Source organism: Bactrocera tryoni, chromosome 3 (assembly GCF_016617805.1).
Source record: "Bactrocera tryoni isolate S06 chromosome 3, CSIRO_BtryS06_freeze2, whole genome shotgun sequence".
Lineage (NCBI taxonomy): Eukaryota > Metazoa > Arthropoda > Insecta > Diptera > Tephritidae > Bactrocera > Bactrocera tryoni.
Window position 1 is genome coordinate 28,657,982 of NC_052501.1, and position 20,777 is coordinate 28,678,758.

Consider the following 20,777-nt stretch of genomic DNA (forward strand, 5'->3'; position numbering starts at 1 on the left):
CTTCTAAAGTCCAGTTATTTTTTTGCAAATTAAAAATATTTTTTTATGAAATTGTTTTCTCAAAAATTCCAAAAAAAATTGTTCTATTAAAATTTATAAAATATTGAAAAAAATACTAAATACGATTTAAAATTTATGGAAAAATAAAAAAATTATATTAAAATTGTTTTTTAAATTTTCCTTTTTTTTCAAACATTTTTTGAAAAACTGAATAATATTTTAAATTTCTGGAAATAAAATTTTTGAAAAATTTATAAAACTTTTAAATAAAAAATAATATAAAAAATATAGTCTTTGTTTTAGGAATAGGACTGTAATATACATTTTATTTATAAAAATATTCACTTTCAAGTATTACCCATATACCAGTTGCTTGTTCGATACGCCACTGTTCAAATTTTTCCGAACCGTAACAATTATTGTGTTCTAATAGTTCTTATTTTTGTTTTAAAATTTTTAAATGCCACTTCACGAAATCGTAAGTGTTTGCAAAACTGACAGACGTATGTATGTACATACATCGTTATACTAAGTAATGAGTAGATTGGGTGCTTTAATTGAGTGGAATTGACACCCTCAAAGCACAATACCTACCACTTGAAGGCGCAACTCAGTACTCAAAGCATTTTAATCCTATTTGTCAAAGCTTTCAACAAAGTTGAGGATTTAAATAGATATTTTTATAAATATTTACGTCTATATGGATTACAGTTATCTATTTAATTTGTTATATAACACACAGAAATATGTGTAAGCGCTTAATTGAAGTGGCTTATTAATAAAATAGTATAAAAACAAATAAAATAAAATGTCGAAATTTATATAAATATATAATATATGTATATTATATATATGTATATTTACTCGTATTATTTTTTGTGTGTTTTTCCGCAGACGTCAAAAATATAACGGCATGCGCGACAAGTGTTTACCAAAAAGATAAAATTATATAAATATATTATAAGTACAACAGACCAAATCACGTTGGTCTGTCACACCTTTAGCATTCAGACATATTAAAACAACAACAATAATGAAAGCTAGCACTTGATAAACCAAAGTGCCACCAAGTACACTACAAATCTGCTTATAAATTTTTCGGACACTTTTATGAAATAATTGTGGAACTTAGTCATAATTTATTAGAAGCATGCTTAGGCATATAAACTTAGAAAGACACAACAACAACATTTTTTTACTCTTGCAACCTGTTGTCACTGAGTATAATTGTTTTGTTCACCTAACGGTTGTTTGTATCATATTAAACTAATCGAGTTGTATATGGGGTTATATACATATACATATATAAATGATCAGGAGACGAGACGAGTAGAAGTCCGGGCAACTATCTGTCTGTCTGTCCGTCCGTCCATGCAAGTTGCAACTTGAGTAAAACTTGAGATATCTTGATAAATTTTGGTGTGCGTGCTCCTTGGCAAAAACAGCTAGTAGTTGGGCGTAATCGGACCACTGCCACGCCCACAAAGCGCCATTAACCGGAAACTTAGAAAGTGCCATAACTAAGCACTAAATCAAGATATGAAATTCTAATTTGGAGAAAAGATTGCAATATATTTTAAAAAGTGGGCGTGACCCACCTCGTAATAGTTTTAATGTAGATATCTCCCTAATTTTCGAGTTATATTACCCAAATTTACAGAAGACATAACATTTCTTGCGACAGCATTAAAACAAGTGAGATCGTTTGCTAACTACGCCCACTCCCCGTATAACGGTTTTTTGAAAAACTACTAAAAGCGATATAAACCAATAACCGAATGCGTCAGAGACATTAAATTTACCATCCAGTGATTCAATGTAGTCTGACCTATGACCAAAATTTGTTCAAATAGGAATGAAATTTTTCAAGCCCCCCGATACCGTATATGTGGAACGCCATTTATAATGCGAACTCTTTACCCAAAATATTGGTAAACTTTTCAGATGTACTTACATTATTGAAATCTGAAAGAAAGTTTCCGCGGCTTTGACTTTTGCCAGTATGTAGCATGAAATGTGCGGTTGCACCCGAACTTAGCTCTTCCTTACTTGTTTGTTCTAATTTTGTTGTTGCTGCTGCTCTACAGAGATCTGTGGATGCTGCGTTGGTGTAACGACGCTATTTTTACACTTTGACGGCTGACAGCAGCACTGTCGAATCTCATTCAATACCGTTAGGCGCAAGTAAACGACACGAAAACTCGCGAAGTTGGCGGTGAAAGGCACTTAGAAAGGAAGTGAAGGCATATATAACTATAAATTCAAAAGTATTGTTGGAAATTACATAAAAAGAAAGTGCTTCAAAACGGATTTTTCGAACACAATTAATTCAGCAAAAATCAAAAAAAAAAACACACACACACAAATAAAAACAAATATAACGGTATTCGCATACAACACACACACACAAAGACACATCTGCGCCTGTAAATCAACCATTATCGACCTTTTAATAGTCAATTAGGTATCGCCTGACCACCGCGGCTGTCGATAAGATACCATCAACGCAACAACAATAACTAAAACATTGAATTCACAACAAAAACTAGCGCCCAATTGACGGACATGCTGCCGAAATCGACCACAACGACGTGGAATTTATGAAAGATTGCAAATCGCGCGATTGATAAATACCACACACATGCATTGCAAACATTTGCTTTCATTAAACACACACACATACATCTAGGCTAACAAGCACGTGCGTTTGTGTGCAGGTAAACAAAGCATTTCTGGCAGACTGATGTAAGATCTGGATTTTTACCAATTTTTTTTGCGAAAAATTCTGAAGGGAAGCTCGAGCATACACATGCACATACATATGTATGTATTATGGTATATGCACACAACCATAAATACTGAAATTATTTGATTATAACGGTAGTATATATATTTATACCGCTAACTGGGCGTGTTGCATCTCGAAAGCAGCTTAAGTAGTCTTCTAAGCGCTGCTAACTAGGCCAGACGTGCATGTGCACCCAAGGGTCATAAAGCCGAAAGCGGAAAAAAATTAATTACTGCAGGTGTATACGTGTGTATGTGTTTGTAAACTGCGTATAAATAATTGTAAATAATGAGCGGCAAAAACAACGCAGCGCAGACCATCAAAATTGAGGATGAGCTGACGTCAGTGCAGACACAAAGGTGCGTGTTAGTGGGCGTACTATTTAGTAAAGCAACTGGGAGAACTATTTAGTAAAGCAACTGTAAATAAACAAAAAAAACTTTGACTTCGGCTGCACCGAAGCTATAATATCATTCACAGGTGCATTTCTTATAGCTAAGGGGGATTGAAATTAACTTTTTTTGATTACTTTTTATGGCAGCTATATGCTATAGTGCTCCGATCTGCACAATTTCTTCAGATATTGTGGTGTTGGCTTAGAAAATCATCTGTATCAAATTTTATTAAAATATTTTATGAAACAAAAAAGTTTTCCATGCAAGCACTTGATTTTGATCGATCGGTTAGTATGGCAGCTGTATGCCACGGTGGTCCGATCTGCACAATTTCTTCGGAGATTGTAGCGTTACCCTCAATAATAATATGTGTCAAATTTCATTAAGATACCTTAACAAATAAAAAAGTTTTCCATACAAGAACTTGATTCTTATCGTTCAGTTTGTATGGCAGCTATATGCTATAGTGCTCCGATCTGCACAATTTCTTCAGATATTGTGGTGTTGGCTTAGAAAATCATCTGTATCAAATTTTATTAAAATATTTTATGAAACAAAAAAGTTTTCCATGCAAGCACTTGATTTTGATCGATCGGTTAGTATGGCAGCTGTATGCCACGGTGGTCCGATCTGCACAATTTCTTCGGAGATTGTAGCGTTACCCTCAATAATAATCTATGAGATATTTTGTGAAAATATTTTGTGAAATAAAAAAGTTATCCATACAAGCAGTTGACTCCGATCGTTCATTTTCTATGACAACTATATCTTATAGTGCTCCGATTTCGTCGGTTCCAACAAACGAGTAGCTCGATTAAGAGGCAAGGATATTTGGACAATTTCAGATCAATATCTCAAGAACTGAAGGACTTGTTCGCATATTTATAGGCAGACGGACAGGCAGACAGACTGACAGACGGACATGGCTTAATCGTCATAGCTCGTCACACTGAGCATTTATACACATCTATGTATTTATATGCTTTAAATGGTCTTCGACATATCCTTCTGGGTATTATAAAATTCATACCAAACTTAATACATCCTCTTCAGGGTATCCAGGTCTTGTTCAAATCAAATAAAACAGTTATTTGCAAAGCAACTTAGTACAAAACGTCGGCCAAATGGCCACTACGGCTCTATTTGTATATTTCCACACATTTCTGCCAATTTCCGATTACCCGGTGCAGCATTTCGGCTGGGCTTTCAGCTAGAGGCGTTAAATCGCATGATCTGAGGTGATGATTTTTTGGATTTCCAGATTTTCCGCATATCTTCAATTTGCATAATAATCTTGTACAATTCCCAAGCAAATCTTACTGAACACAATAACCAAATTTGATGCAAGTTCGTAAACAAACATGGCCGCCACCAGCTGTCAAAATCACATCACCCCTATTGACAGACGGTCTACATATGTGTGTTTCTGTGAATCGAACCGGTAGCGTTGATAAGTTTGCCATAAATTCCAGTCTATTTTGCACCGAAATTGAGTTCGATGCAAGGTCCATTATTTGGTGTAGGCAATGGCCACAATCACATAATACAATGACTTGCCTAAAGTTTAATCGAAAAAGCAAATAGACTAATATGGAAGTTCTTTGTTTATTTTTAATGACTTGCAGTATCTGATATCGCTAAAGATAAGCTATAATAACTAATTTTGTGAACACTTAGCCAAAAATCCACACTAGTCGTTAATGTTGGCAGGTGACTTCTGGTAAGACGTTCGTTGGCAAATACAAGTAGGTTAGGTTAGGTTAGGTTAAATGACTGATCAAAGATCGCACGTAGACTGCTATATGTAGTCCTTTGTGAAACCATAGAAAAGAAGAACTCTTGTGTTCAAACTTACAAATTAGCGCTTAGTAGTCAATACAAATTTCCACAGGCGTTTAATTTTCACTCCTGCCAGTTTGATGGGATGTCTGAAAGTATGCGCTCCCAAATGCTCAAGTCTTGACAAGTGTTGAGTTGTTTCCACCTCATCTTCTTCCTTACAGCTTCTGCAAATGGCGTTTGGTTGGATTTCCAGCCTTACTGCGTGGATGCCAATAGGGCAATAGCCTGTTAGAAGCCCCCAAAAGGGAGAGGCTAACGTTACTGATAGGAAAGTTATCACTAGATCTCTTGCGATCGATCTTGGGCCAAAAGGCTTTTGCGACACCGCATGTCCCGATGACAAATACTTAAATAAGATTTTGGAAAAGGTTTAATCAAGCGTTCTTTACCAGAGACAAGTCTACGTAAACGGAACGAATCAGGGCTTATGGTATACCCAGCCATGTACTGGCGTGAGGCTATCCCTCTAATTTGAGCTAGAGTTGATCCCGCAATCTCCATATTAACAAGACAACAATTTCCTTTAACAAGTTTGTAAATTAGCTTCAGGGGACTTGAAAGATACGATGAATTCTATCAGAAAGTAATTTTAATTGACTAAAGATTTTATTTTATGAAATTTTCTGTTAATATGATCGCTTAAGGGAGGTTGTGACTTCATACAGACCCACAGGCCCAAGACTCACACAGACCCAGACTTAGTGATACAGATTTTGTTTGAGATGAAAAATTGGCTATGAACTTTGCAAAGTTACTTTAGGGTTGAAGCAGGGGACATTTTTACGTAACTCAAAATAGGTGCTACAAGGCAAAAATCTGCGTTATATTTAGGAGACCTTTTGCAAATATTGGACGCACCTTCTAAGATTGACACAAATGCGGACAAAGCTTACAAAGGGGCCCGAATAATCTGAATATTCCTGTAAATTATCTCGAAAACTCTCTTTCAGTCAACAATGTATGACCTTTTTTAGACAAAAAATGGCATTTTATTAAAATAAGCAAGGTATATACATAAATCATGCGATAAAACACTCAAGTAGAATACGTATTGTATGGGAGGTTCTTTGGAAACAGAGATCACACTCATAAGCAATCGAAATAAACACTTGGTTCCGTTAAGCTAAGTTTTCGGGTTGATCCCCACATCGGAGAACTCACTTGGACCATAGGAACAGCGGTCTGTTGTTCGTTACTGCCAAATCCTGAAAGTATGGATCAAAAACGATCATACATGGACGAAATGTGAATTTGGAAACAATAATAATGCTGAACTTGAGAAGAAATTTGGTGTAGCAATATCTAAAGAACTATAATGGTGAAGGATTTTCGTCCAAACTTTTCAAGGACTACGGAGTAGAGTTGATGCATGTGTAGAATTTGGTCCGATAGAGACAAAACTGTCAGGCTAGACTATATATACTTACTATATCTCCATTACTCCACTACACTCTACTCCATTCAACAGGTCGGATGATTCAATAATGTTGGGCCTTCTTCTTTATTAGTGTAGTCCTAAAGCCAGCGCACAACCCTTCTCACTTTAGCTCGCCTTCAAACGAATGTTTTTTTTTTGCTACGCAGAGAATACTTGGTCTAAGACCGGAAGTCGTAAGCTGCTTGAGTGACATGTAAAATAATCGTTTCTGGCCACTCCCAAGCAAAAGACGCTCAGAGAACTTTCCTCACTTGCGTGTATTTCTACACATGGCTCCATCATGCTCAACAGATCTACTTTTACTTTCTAACTCTCTTCATTACTGCATAACCTCGATGTCTACAACCGCTCTGAGTTGGTCGTTTCCTTCCATGAACGTATGTAACATATATATGTACATATATGTATATATATAGAATATTCATAGTTATCTATCACGTGGGTCGCTGATCGAAATTTTGAAGTGTGGACAACCCAAATGCCAACTCTTAGAATTCCCAAGATCAGTGGCGTAGAGCAGGAACCTACGTAGACACACTTTGTTTATGAATATAATCTTAATTTTTTCAGTTCAAGACTTTTTATTTATATACTTTTTGAAACGCAGTTTAGTTAGGGAATTATGAAGGTATCCGCCCATAAGTGGGCGCACTTCACTTTGACACTTCTAACGACAATGGAGAGATTATATCTACTTAAGTATGGAAATTGAAAAAGAACAAGACGCATTAGTTAATATTTGAAGTACTTCAGAAATATGTATATATATATACATTTTTTTTTTTTATTCCGGGTTTATGCTAAGTGGAGTTAAATAAAATTAGTATATTCTAGAACCTTATTGTGCAGTATGTGGTTTGATTCCGTTCGATAAGGACGTGCGCGTTTACAGTGGAACTGGAGTAAATTAATATGACTGTTGAATCCGCGCCTGATCCGACAACTGTGCCGATATCAAATCAGTCTTCCAAAAGGTGTGTTGTGGGCTTTTGGTGTGCCACTGAACTCGGAAAGGGGTTTTGGTGTTTGAAAGTTGAGAATTTATCTGATATATAGTACATATAATGTTCCGGTGGTTTATAGAATTATTCGTCGATGAAATCTCAAATATCTGAGATGTCTTCACAGAAATCCCCGCAAAAAGAGTTCTGGCAAGTTCAGAACAGTATTTTATTGGAAAGTCGGACCAGTTTTTCACCAGGAGCTACTAGAGCTCAATAATAGTCTAACTGCCTCATGTTGCTTTAATCGGATCTTTTTGGAAAGTTTAATGTGTTAAAGGAGAACACACCAATATGAATTTTGTGAAAAGCTGATTCCGTTAAATAATATAAAGAAACTTTCTTCTCGAGTGTTGTTTGCAGAAAAATAAAACAATTTTCTTTATATAGGAACTTCTGAGCGGTTTTTTCTAGGAAGACATTTCAAAATGTAGTCCCTTTCTTGCTAGGGTCATAAATAATTGGTTGGAAGGTAGTCACCGCGACTAAGCGACTTCCAAATCGCAAAAATATGTTTTGTTTGAAGGCCAACAATTGTCTTTAAGTCTAATTGGTTCGGAAAATAAATCGATCACATGGATCCGTGTCGATTTAAAAGTCCACAAGCGTCTATTTGTTAAGAAAACGACCTACAAGTGTTTCCTCAAAGAGTGAGGGACCAACTTCGTCTCATAAAATGTTAGAAAAATAAGAGGTTCGGTTACTGGCAAGTGAAGGGGACATGGCATACCTTTGCTACCGTGACCTTAAGTACATTCAAAGTATCAACGCGAACTCGACTGCGCGGGACGGCCATCGCTTGTCTTGCCTAATAAGGTGCGAAAAAATACCGCATTCTTATTCGCTGAAACAAATTCTTTTCTAAAAAATCTTAAGTGTTGAAGTTCTTAGACAACATTTGGGAAGATGATACTTCTAACTTCAATACTTTTCTGGAATGAGCACCTCTCATATATTAATGATAAGATTTTTTTATTTCAAGTTCCAATAAATTAAAATTTCTCTTTAAATCATACCAAAGTAAACTGTATAACCGGTTCGACATTTTAATAACCCACTTTTCTTCTCCGTCTTTCAGTTGCCTTGACAAATTGAAAATGAAGAACAGTACGTTGGATAAAATCTGTAGCTTCCTCGGCGAGCTCATCGGCACTGGACTGTTGGTCTTTCTCGGCTGTATGGGTTGCGTAAAGAATGCTGCCTACGAAAATAATCACTACCAAATGACTTTTAACTTCGGTTTGGTCGTCTTGGTGATAATCCAATGTTTCGGCTGTGTCTCCGGTGCACATCTGAATCCGGCCGTAACATTGGCTGCCTACATTTACAATTTGGTTTCCTTGCCAATGGCTGCTATCTATTTTGTCGGACAAATGTTGGGCGGTTTCATTGGTTACGGTCTGCTGAAGGCGCTCATACCCCAGAATGCCGTCGAATTGGAGGGGCCACACAATCTCTGCGTGACCACTGTGCATGGCGACATTGACGCCTGGCAGGGCTGTGCTATTGAGTTTATCATTACCGGTGTGCTGATTTTCACTTGTTGCGGTGTCTGGGATCCACGTAACGCCAAATTCCATGACTCAGTGCCAATACGTTTCGGTATGGCCATCGCTTGTCTTGCCATCACAGCGGTAATAGATTAATATTCTCTTTATTTATACCAAAATTAATATTTTCCTATTGCTTTAGGGTCAATTCACTGGCGCCAGCATGAATCCAGCTAGATCTTTCGCTCCTGCTTTGTGGAACTCAGACTTTCAGGATCACTGGATATACTGGGTTGGTCCACTGGCCGGCTCAGCGGTGTGTGCTATCGTCTATAAGGTGATCTTCAGACGCGAAGTTGCTGAGGAGAAGGTCAACAACAAATTGCGCGCCATGGAGGAGGTGCCACTCTCATAAGCCACACCCTCCCTCACTTAGCGTACGAAATTTATCACTCGAAATACCAAAGAGCGATTCAAAAGAAGCAAATCGACATCCTCGCGGATGTTGCAGAACAATACGAACTTCCTGAGTTGGAAATGTTTTAATTTTTTGTTTTAGAATATTTATCTACTTAAGAAGTGCATTTAGTAAGTCTGCAAAGCAGATGAATTTTATATATTTTAGTTTTTGTAAATGCCTACAAAACCAATTCGAAACATATTTGTAAGCTATGCATTTGCCACCAGTGGTCGAAATTTTCAAGAGCTGAGTCGAAAAGGTTCAAGACAATACGATTTATATATTATGCCGTTTGTTAGAAAAATTGTTGTAAATATATATGTATATATGGAAAGTTATAAAATTACTAAATAAATAAACTAATACGATCAAAACTTATTGAAATATTTTTTAGTTCATTATTTACTTTATTGAAGGTCGCAAGTTCGGCATTTGCTCTAACGATCCACTGATGACCTCTGCATGCATCCAACCAAGCCGAGCTGCTTCGCATATTTGAGATGCACCTCATCATGCTGTCCGATCGAAAAGGGTTCAAAACTTAAGCGGGTCCCGTAGAACTCGCTTTTAGAAGAAGTTTTTTCAGGTTTGAAATAAATTTGACAGTTTATTTGTTGATGAACAACTTCTTTTCTGAAAAAAAGCAGTTTTTATAGCTTCAGATATAATATTAATGCAAATAACGTTCTAAAAGAGAAAGTAATTCGTAGCCTTAAACAATGTATCCAGTACTGAAATGTTGTTTTCTATGCCAAACGCGACATTTTTCTAATGCTTCTTCTGCTTTATTGGCGTAGACAATGCTTACGCGGTAATAGCGAGTTTACAACAGCGCGCCAGTCCTTCTTCATTTTCGCTGTTTGCGCCAATTGGATATTCCAAGTGTAGTCAAGTCCTTCTCTACCTGGTCTTTCCAACGGATTGGAAGCTTTCCTCTTCCTTTGCTTTCCCCGGCGGTTCCTGCGTTGAATACTTTCGGAGCTGGAGTGTTTTCGTTCAATCGAACGACAGCTAGCTAGCGTAGCCGCTGTCTCTCCATTCGCTGAACTATATATCTAGTACAGCTTATCATTAAAGAACCTTAAATCTTCCGCAAAATGATGTCATTGTCCATGCCTCCGCACCAAATAGCAGTTAGGGAATGATGAAGGACTTGTAGAGTTTCGTCTTTGTTCGTTGAGAGTGGACTTAACTACTCAATTGCCTTTTCAGTCCGAAATAGCAGCTGTTGACAAGAGTTATTTTGCGTTGGATTTCGAGGCTGACGTTGTTGTTATTGTTCCTGCGGGTTCCAGGATAGATGAAATTATCCTCGCCTTTGAAGTTATGTCTTTGACCTTGGTATTTTTATGCTAAAGAAATAAGTAAAAGACAGCAGAAAATAAATATATATCTAAACTCCGAGATCACCCAAACCCTTTGGCTAATGCTTTGGTACATTCCTGCGATCAAACACGCCTTAAGAGAAGAGATATGCCTGCGTACTAAGAAGCAACATATTACCAAAACAGCTCAATCACTTGCTTGAGCTTGTTCAGTTTTTAAAAAGATTAAAGATTAAAAAAAAGCAGATTCAATAAATAAAAAAGAAATTGTAAAAAAAAAATGTCTGTCAACAGTGACCTGGGAGCCAAGTCGCATATGTGACGACTATTTGTTTGATGACAAAGAAAGCAGAACCAACGGCGCGTTTGTTGAGGCCAATGATATCAATATGATCGGCGGAAGCCAGCAGCTGTACACCCTTATAGTAGATTGTACTTTCTCTATTTATCTATTTCCAGTATATCTCCAGTAATAGATTGATGAAGTCACACGATAGGGAGTCTCCTTGTCTGAAACCTAGTTCAAATGTGTAAAATATTTCACTTACTCTCATTTGCTCAATTAATTGGTTCGCAGAATCTTTCTGTCGAAAGTAAAATTAGTCGTTTTATCGAATGTTTCTGTCACTGTTCTGGTAGCGACAAAAATCCCAAATAACATAAATAGGATGATTGGGAAGATCTCGAGGTGATGACAAGAGAATGTTCTTCTCGCATTTCGTCAAATCAATTCTCTGACGGACGAACGAAGAAAAAGTTTTGCTACATTTAGTACTAATCAAAGATATTTGGATTGTATACTACTTGTAAACCCAACTCTTCACTCTGGAACAATCTCCACCATGCCTGAATAGAAAAAATAAAATAGAAAACTCCCGTTAGCGCAAAAATAATTATTTAAATAATGTGGTAGCGCAGTACTGAAGACATTGCTAAAGAATTTCACACACAGATGGCGCTGTATGCACTCGATCAAGTTCGTGAACCGACGATCGCATCAGGGTTTCTAAGCCTTTACAAATATATAAAATAATTTTATTATTTTACAGTTCATAAAATATATTTTTTAAATTTTTGAATAACCACGACAGAGTTTAACAGTCGATTCCATTTTTAGTGGGCGAGTTGTTTCGTAATAGTTCATCCATATACTATTTTGTGAATGGTTTAATCGCAGTTGCAACATTTAGAGCAGAGTTGTCTGTTCCTCTCTTTGTACATCCGGGTATTAGTCCCTCAAGAACTAGTTCATTTGTCCAAATCAGCGATTTCACTATATGATATATTAGCCGACATACAAACTGATCGATCAAAATAAAGTCCTTGTATGGAAAACTTTTTTATTTGACAATAAATCTTCAAGAAACTTCGCACAAATTATTGTCTAAGATAACGGTTTAATATGCTCCTATATAAACTACCCATAGACCTTTTCACGCGGAACAACATTTTCTGCTATAAAAATTAAGGAGATAGAAAATTGGAATATGAAAATATATACTTATATGCTAGCCTTATCGTGGCTAAAGATAAAATCAAATGAAGGAGGGCTTTAAGATCACTGGTAGGTTAACTCTTTCTTCTTCTTTATTGGCGTAGACACTGTTTGCGCTGTTGTAGCCGAGCAGGTCAACTCCACTTGTCCATAATTTGGGTTCCCACGAATTGCCCAAGTCTCTCTAGAGAAGCCTAAGGCGGAGACAAAAATGTGCCTGCAAGGAACGATCAAGAAGGAGCCCAACGCAATTTGAACTCAGAAACAGATAGAAATAAACAATTAAAGGCAAGATATGGACATAATATAATAGCACAAGAGCTAAGGTTTTATTAAATAGATCCAAGAAAGGTATATATAGGCCACCATAACGGTTTATTGATTATTTGGAAAACATGTTTTAAAAATGGGAATGACCCATAACAATATTTGCAACAGCGGCTAAGAGTAATAACGCAGTTATGAACTTCCTCTGCGAATGCCAGCTCTGTAAGAACCCCGATTTAGATCTCTTGGAATAGTAATCAGGAGAGTGGAGAGTAATCAGTTTCAGATAGCTTGATCTAGCCACCTTATAACTTATAACAAGTGGCGCAAAAATAACCTTGCGATGAAATGCATCCTTCAGCATATCGGTTGTGGCACGTGCAGTGTGTGCCGTTGCACCGTCCTGTTGGAACCACATGTTTTCCAATCCCAATTTATCAAGTTGCGGCAAAAAAAAAAAACTCGTTGATCATTGCTCTGTAGCGCTCACCACTCATAGTAACCGTTTGGCCCGCAACGTCTTCGAAGAAAAAAGGTCCGATGACTCCTCCAGCGAAAACAGCATCTCATACAGTAACTTTGAGCGGGTGTAATGGCTCTTCGTGGGATGGCTTGAGCGTACGTTAGACGCTTGAGCGTACGTTAGACGCGATCTTGTACCAAAACACTGTCGACTGATACCCATTGGCGTGGCACGTCGTCTGGTCGATGTCGACAGCGCTTCCATGACATCCTCGGCAAAAGCAGCAATATTCTCTGCAGAACGGCTACTCCGGGGTCTGTCACGCCTGCAGCATCTGGTTTTGTGCCCGTCTCTTCGAGGCGGGCGGCTAAACATCGCAGTATTCCACCAGTAGGCGTCGAACGGCCAGGAAATCTGCGACGAAATTCACGTTGTGCCAAAGTCACCGACCGATTTTTGGTCAAATAAATAGTCACCAATAACCCGAGTTTTGGAGCAATGTAGCGTACCATTGTGTATTTACGTGCGAATGTTTACTACACAAATGTTAAAACAGAACTGACATTAGAGGTCAATTGCAAAATTTATAGCATCTACTGATAGGAGGATTACTTTTGCGCCACCCTGTATAAAGATTTTCGAACATCCGGCCGGCTTTACTCCATATGATCGGTGATTGTATCTGAGGTACCTTAATGAAACCCAGGAAACACTTTTTTAATATGTGGCAAGATAATGGTTAATATTGTAGATAAAATCGGGTCGATACTACCCCAACTTCTATATGCTAAAAAACGGATGATCCAAGGAGAATTACTTTTTTCAATAGCCTGCTTTTGACATATCACGTTTGGGTCGCGTCAAGCTGTCAAGGCATTTTTATTCGATATGGTTTGGGATTTTATCCTGGAAAGACTTACGCCTGAACAACGTTTTCAAATCGTTCCTCTTTATTTTGAAAATTCATACATCACTTTGCTCTATGGGCTTTTGACAAGTGCCATGAAGATCCCACATTTTCGAGCCAAATTTTGTTCAGCGATGATATCCATTTTTGAGTAATGTATGTATGTAACACTTCGATCAATAAGTCCCGGGACTAAATAAGAACAACACTTTTTTTTTGGCAAAACTCGACTTTATTCATCACCATAGTCTCCTTCAAGAGCAACACAATCAGTACAGCGCTTCTCTAACATTTCAATACCTTTCTTATAGAACGATTTATCTTTGGCCTCGAAATAAGCGTTCGATTCGGCGATGACTTCCTCGTTGGAGTAGAATCTCTTTCCTTGGAGCATTTTTTTTAGGTCTGTAAACAGGTAGTAGTCGCTGGGGGCCAGATCCGGTGAATATGGTGGGTGCGGAAGCAATTCGAAGCCGAATTCATGCAATTTCGCCATTGTAGCAAGCGACTTGTGACACGGCGCATTGATCCACCGTGAGCAAACGCGGCACCCACTTTGACAACAGCTTCCTCATAGACAAATGTTCATGCAAAATAGTGTACACACTGCCGTATGATATCTTTAAGGTGTCAGCTATTTCACACAATTTCAATTTACGGTTTTCAAAAACGATTTGGTGGACTTTTTTGATGGTTTCCGGTGTGATTGCCTCATTTGGCCGGCCAGAGCGTTCAGCATCTTCAGTGTCTGTACGACCACGTTTAAAGTCAGCATACCACCGACAAATGGATGTTTTTGATGGAGCAGATTTCCCGTAGCACTTTTCAAACCATTGCTGAGCTTACACTGTGTTTTTCTTCATCAAAAAGCAATGATAAATCAACACACGAAACTGTTTCGAATCCATTGTTTTGAGAATATCAAGACAAGCGTTAGTCCCGGGACTTATTGATCCACGTGTTAAATAAGAAAAAAATTGCCGCATTTGTAACGAAGAGCAACCTGAAGAGATTCAAGAACTGCCATTTTATTCAGAAAAAACAACAAACATTTGGTCTATATGATAATCTACCGAAATTTTTCCAACCTTACAGACCCCATGAAATAAATTTCTATACTCGTACAGAGGCTGCTATATAGATTTCTGGCCTAGGCAACACTAAGTGTTGCCAACTGCAATCTGACATTTCCATTGGAAAGTTTGACATTTTTTAGCATAACATCACTCAGAACGTTTTGTCATTTAATTATGAATTGTTTTATTTACAGGGAATTAAAAAATTCATCTCGGCCAAAAAATGGAATTAGCTCGTGAACATTTTCGTGCGATCATTTTTCACAACTTTCGACGTGGATTATCACGACAAGAGTGCATCGATGAACTAAAATCTTTGTTTGGCTATGAAGCACCATCCTATAGCACTGTGAAAAACTGGTACAACGAATTCAATCGTGGCCGATGCTCGCTCAAAGACGAATTCCGTGAAGGTCGTCCCAAAACAGCCGTTGTGCCAGAAAACATGGATGCCGTACGTGAACTGATAATGCAAGACCGTCATGTAACATACCTTCAGATAGAAGCATGCCTATGCATTTCTCCCACCAGCATACATTCGATATTGTATGAACACCTTGTCGTAAAAAAGGTTTGTTCTCGTTGGATCTCGCACAATTTAACAATCGTTCAAAAAAAAAGGCTCGTGTGGATTGGTGTAAAGAAATGCTGAAAAAATACGATGGCGGTGCTTCAAAAGACGTTTATAAGATCGTCACAGGTGACGAATCATGGATCTATGCATATGAGCCCGAAACAAAACAGCAATCGACCGTGTGGGTCTTCTAAGACGAGCCCAATCCAACGAAAGTTGTTCGTGGAAGAAGCACTTGGAAGCAAATGGTCGCCTGTTTCTTTGGCAAAACTGGTCATGTGGCGACTGTTCCGCTTGAGCAACGTAGGACGGTCAATTCTGAGTGGTACACCACCATTTGTTTGCCTGAAGTCTTCGGAGAAATTCGAAAAACGAACAGAGAAGACGAATAATTGTGCACCATGACAATGCGAGCTCTCACACATCGGCTGAAACCAGCGCCTTTTTGACCGGCTAAAACGTCGAATTGATGGGTCATCCGCCGTACAGCCCTGCCTTGGCACCCAATGACTTCTTTTTATTCCCACACATCAAGAAAATAATGCGTGGTCAACGATTTTCGTCGCCAGAACATGCTGTTGAAGCACTCAAAAACCATGTTTTGGAGGTGTCTCAATCTGAGTGGAAAAAGTGCTTCGAAAATTGGTTTGAGCGCATACAAAAGTGTATAAATCTTGATGGAGAATATTTTGAAAAAATATAAAACCATTTTCGTTGATAAATATTCCTATTTTCATTATTAGGCCAGAAATATATATAGCAGCCCTCGTATAAGAGACTAATTAAAAAAACTTACAACGTATATACAAATTTATATTTATTATATATTTAAATCACCATTTTGCAATATATTTATACATATATGTATGTACATATATTTGCCTTTTATTGCTTACATACCACAAATATTCTACTCCTTCTATGGAGTTAACTTAACATAAGCCTATTTTCGGTTATGAGATAAAGTTTTGGCAAAACAAATATTTTAGAAAAATCGCAAAAAATTTACAACTGAGTTTTTTGCTCCAAATTTTATAAGAATATAAGAAGTATATACAGGTTTACCTACAATAATATGTATGTATGTCATTTGCAGCACTTAATGAAAAGAGCAAATTTTAAGTCGTCATTCTAAAACTATTCCATGTAAATTAAGCTTATATATATATACTGGTACATATATACTAATGAACATATATATGTATATTTATATATAGTATAATATGTACAACATCAATATCTTATATAACTACCCAATTGGATGGATTATGATCACAATGAATTAAATATGAAATTAAAAACGACACTAAATTAATTGGCCCAAGGCATTACAAGGTTACAAGGAGACAGGGTATTCGAAAAAAATCATAAGCATATGCAACACTCTAACACTCTTCCTGTATATGCCGCATCCACAATAACACCGTCTATCTAATAGCCAAAAACATATATACAAAATCCACTATTTAAAACTGAAGCTCAGCAATTAATAGCACAGTTATAGGCGTTTCGACTTGCTGCGGCCACTTTTAAGCATCAAGCTGGACCAATTGCAGTAGGGCATTTCGAAAGCTAGCGAGAACACCACCGAAGCTAAGTAAATGATAACAACAAATCCAGATGTCACTACGCACTGCAAAACAAAGAGAGAAAGAGGATTATAATAACAGAAAAAAATAAGAAAAAAATTAAGAGAGAAAAAGAATTAAAAGCAAAGCCAATAATGTAAGATAAGAGATGAATGCTAAGGATAACTGTAAAGGTATTAGTTAGTATTTTTTATAGATTTTTTGAGCTTTACCGAGCAAATTTTGTAACTAATTGCTTTTAGTAGAAGTGAGCTCTTATATTTAACTCGGAATGTCAGTGATACTAAGGAAGGGTTTAATTCCTAATTTTCGGAGTATGATGGTTCCGACCAAACCAAAAAAAAAAAAATCCTTCGATCAGGCAGAGGATTATCCATTTATAAAACTATTTTTTTTGTCCGATTGATTTTAGATGAATCTCCAAGGACTTATGGTTGTCACCACAAGTAGTTTTTTTTTTGGAACTGGGTCAACACAAACGACTATAACTTTGGAAATCAAATTTTTTTTTGAAATTTTCGTGACTTCAAGTCAACACTTTCTGTAATAATGCCATATATGTAACTACTTTTGTAAAATAACACGATTTAATAGCAATAAAAAATACTCAAAATTCTAATTTTTTCGTGCCTCTGACTACCCCTAACTCCTTAAGAGACCTAATTCACTTCGACAATATAAACACTCAAGATCAAATTTGACCCGGACTGGTTCACATAAACTGCACGTGTTAAACTAATAAACAGTAATTGATAAATGTAGGTATGGAGATCAAACTTCACACGAACATAAAAAAGGTTTTAACAATTTAGGAAAAAATATTTATGTAGCATTTTACAGTCCGGGTCAATTTTGACTGAATTGAATTTTAAGTACCTACTTTCTGTTATTAAATTTCCTTAACATAAAAAAGTTGTACCAATCTAAGGAAAAATATTTATGGTGTATTTTACAGTCCGGGTCAATTTTGACTGGATAGTATTTCAAGTACTTTCTATCATTAAGTTTCCATTTAATGCGACTAGGCACAAAGTGACGCCAAATTATGAAAATAACTCCGTATTTATGCTAGACATTCAACTTATTTACTCACCATCATCAGCGGATCCGCATTAGTACTCGCATTCGTCAAGCTGAAGAAGAAAGCTATGACGAAGGGATTCAACAAATAAATGCCATACGTGACCCGATTGATGTGCTGAAACACCTTGGCTTCCAAAATGCGCGACCACCAAACGCCACGTCCGGTTGCGCTGCCCACAATCATCCAACAAATGCTTAGCGAGAAAAGCAAACGTCCGACAATGAAGAGAGTAATCGCCGAAAATACGGACATATCACGTTTGATTGTCGAATAGATGCAGGTGAAGAATATGAAAATAGCTAAATTCCAAAAGCATTTCTCCTTCAACTCGCTGATGTCGATCTGGGACTGTCGCTGCAGCAGATACCAGGCGGTAACGGCGCCTAGTACATATGGCAAAATGCGTACGAAGGGACTGATGTAGATATCCGTGCCAGTGGCAAGCACAGAGTCGAAGGATAGTTGAAATTTGGTATCCAAACCAATGGAATAACTCCAAACAATGGTGCCAACTAAAATGGCCGCCGTAAAACCCTTGACCAAGCGTGGGTTTCTGGAACAAATATACAATACATTAGCTTATCAATGTAAAGAAAATTACCAACAAAACAATAACTCACTTGGCATAGGTGAAGAGTAGTATGGTCGCTAGCACATAATATTGCATCTCACATGCCAATGACCAGGTCCAATTAAGGCACATGTCATTGTGATCGAACAGATTCTGTATGAAGATCAAATTGCGCCACCAATATTGCGTGCATTTCTCATCGAAACGCTCGCTAATATGGTAGACTGAAACGTCGGCGATGTAGGCGAAAAATAAGTCCACTGTGCCCATCATCACTAGGTATAGCGGGCCGAGTCTGAAAAAAAAGTAGCAAATACAAATTAATTTCTCAGTACAATAAAAAAAGACGTTAATAACTTTGAAATCTACACAATATACCACTAGAAATTGAGTCATGTATCTTCAGAAAGGGTATGGCTCTTCCCAATATACTAATAGGTTAGTTTAGTTTGGTAGGCTGATGAGCCATGCATTCACCAATTGGTTAATTTTGAAGTAAAATTTAAGTGTGGTAAAGATTGTGCGTATCCATTCCCACTTCTACTTCGTCTTTTTATGACACACGCTATGTTTCGGTCCTATAAATTGCTTAACAAACCTAGGCTTATGTTTATTATGCCTGAAATTGATCTCATTAAAAGGCTTTCGAATTGACTAGCAGTGTTTGGACTTCATAAGATGGAAACTGATTTTACCTCGAGGATTTATTATCGTACTACAGAGATACAGTGAAGTATGTAGTTTGCCCCTCTCTGATGCAACTTGTTTCTAAATAGAGTGTACTAGAGTGTACCACTATAGATACGAGTATTTGACCTATATAATTTTCATAGGGACGCTACATAAGTGGACCGATGGAGAAAGTAAACGACGCCATATTTTTTCCCGCACTTTTGACATTTCTCTTCAATAAGGTTTGCCATTTCATCATGAAAAGATATACGATACAACAACGAGTCGAAATTATTAAAATTTACTACAGAAATTCGAAGTCAGTGGCCTCCACTTTAACAGCGCTACGTCCAATTTATGGTCGTCATAATCGTCCTATCAGATCAGACCCCAGTCAGTTTCTGACACGTCGTTCTCAAGCGTTGGCCAAATCTGTGACGTCGTTGTGGAGAATTTTGCGAAAAGATCTTGGCTTACATGCTTTCAAGATCAAATTGACGCTAGATCTGAAGCAGCTTGACCACCAGAATCGTCGTATGTTCGTGTATTGGGCTGAGCAACAACTTGAAAACGATAAGGATTTTCATCGAAAAATCAAAATCAGGGATGAGGCTCATTTCCGACTGAATGGCTACGTCAATAAGCAAAATATGCGTTATTGGTCAGGCAGAAATCCAAACGTACTCCATGAGTAACCTTTGTATTCCGAGAAAATTACGGTTTGGTGCGGTTTATGAGTCGGCGGCGTCATTGGGCGGTACTTCTTCCGTTACTATGAAAGAGAATCGCTACCGCTCAATGATAACCTAATATTTTTGCCCCAAATTGGATGATATGAACTTGGACAGTATGTGGTTCCAACAGAACGGCGTCATAAGTCACACAGCGAACGTGTTAGCTCACGAAATGGCCCAATCAATTTGCCGCCTCGGTCGTGCGATTTGACGCCGTTAAACTATTTCCACTGGGGCTACCTCAAGTCTATGGTCTATGCCAACAAGCCAGTAACGATTGATGAATTTCGTACGAATATCGAACGTGAAAATTGGGCTGCCGGTGGACTTCTGCAAGCGTGTCCATGGTGGCCATGCATAAGAAATCGAGTTTCATATCATTTCATATCATCAGGAAAAAAGAATTTCTTTGATATCCTAAACCCTTTTATTTAAAAACAAACTTTTGTAGCGCTCTTATGGAAAACCCCGTTACATATAGATATGCCTAGCAGAGTAACCGATTTTAGATAGTTTAACCGAAAATCTAGTCTATGAACTATCTTAATCCTTCGAGTGTGAAATTATACGGGAGATTTAAATTTCACTCCGAACGACCCAACAAAG

At 37.5% G+C, this 20,777-nt stretch overlaps 2 protein-coding genes across 4 annotated transcripts in view; one reads left to right on the forward strand and one right to left on the reverse strand.

Moving 5' to 3' along the window:
* LOC120771363 (aquaporin AQPAn.G-like) overlaps nt 1-9,748 on the forward strand; it is a 46,027-nt gene extending 36,279 nt beyond the window's left edge. The window contains exons 1-3 of one of the 3 annotated variants that reach the window (XM_040099320.1): nt 3,062-3,147; nt 8,543-9,098; nt 9,157-9,748. In XM_040099320.1, coding sequence (XP_039955254.1) covers nt 3,077-3,147; nt 8,543-9,098; nt 9,157-9,369 — 840 coding nt within the window. In that variant the 5' untranslated portion in view covers nt 3,062-3,076 and the 3' untranslated portion in view covers nt 9,370-9,748. Of the gene's footprint in view, nt 1-3,061; nt 3,148-7,308; nt 7,438-8,542; nt 9,099-9,156 lie in introns of those variants that run through there. The other 2 variants (XM_040099321.1, XM_040099322.1) reach the window with 2 other exon arrangements.
* A 6,635-nt stretch (nt 9,749-16,383) lies between these two features.
* The window catches only part of LOC120772324 (nose resistant to fluoxetine protein 6-like), a 43,921-nt gene continuing 39,527 nt past the window's right edge, over nt 16,384-20,777 (reverse strand). The window contains exons 5-7 of the mRNA XM_040100855.1: nt 18,815-19,060; nt 18,204-18,747; nt 16,384-17,154 (exon numbers count right to left, since the gene is read on the reverse strand). Of these exons, the coding sequence (XP_039956789.1) occupies nt 17,020-17,154; nt 18,204-18,747; nt 18,815-19,060 (925 nt within the window). The 3' untranslated portion in view covers nt 16,384-17,019. The remainder of the gene's footprint in view (nt 17,155-18,203; nt 18,748-18,814; nt 19,061-20,777) is intronic.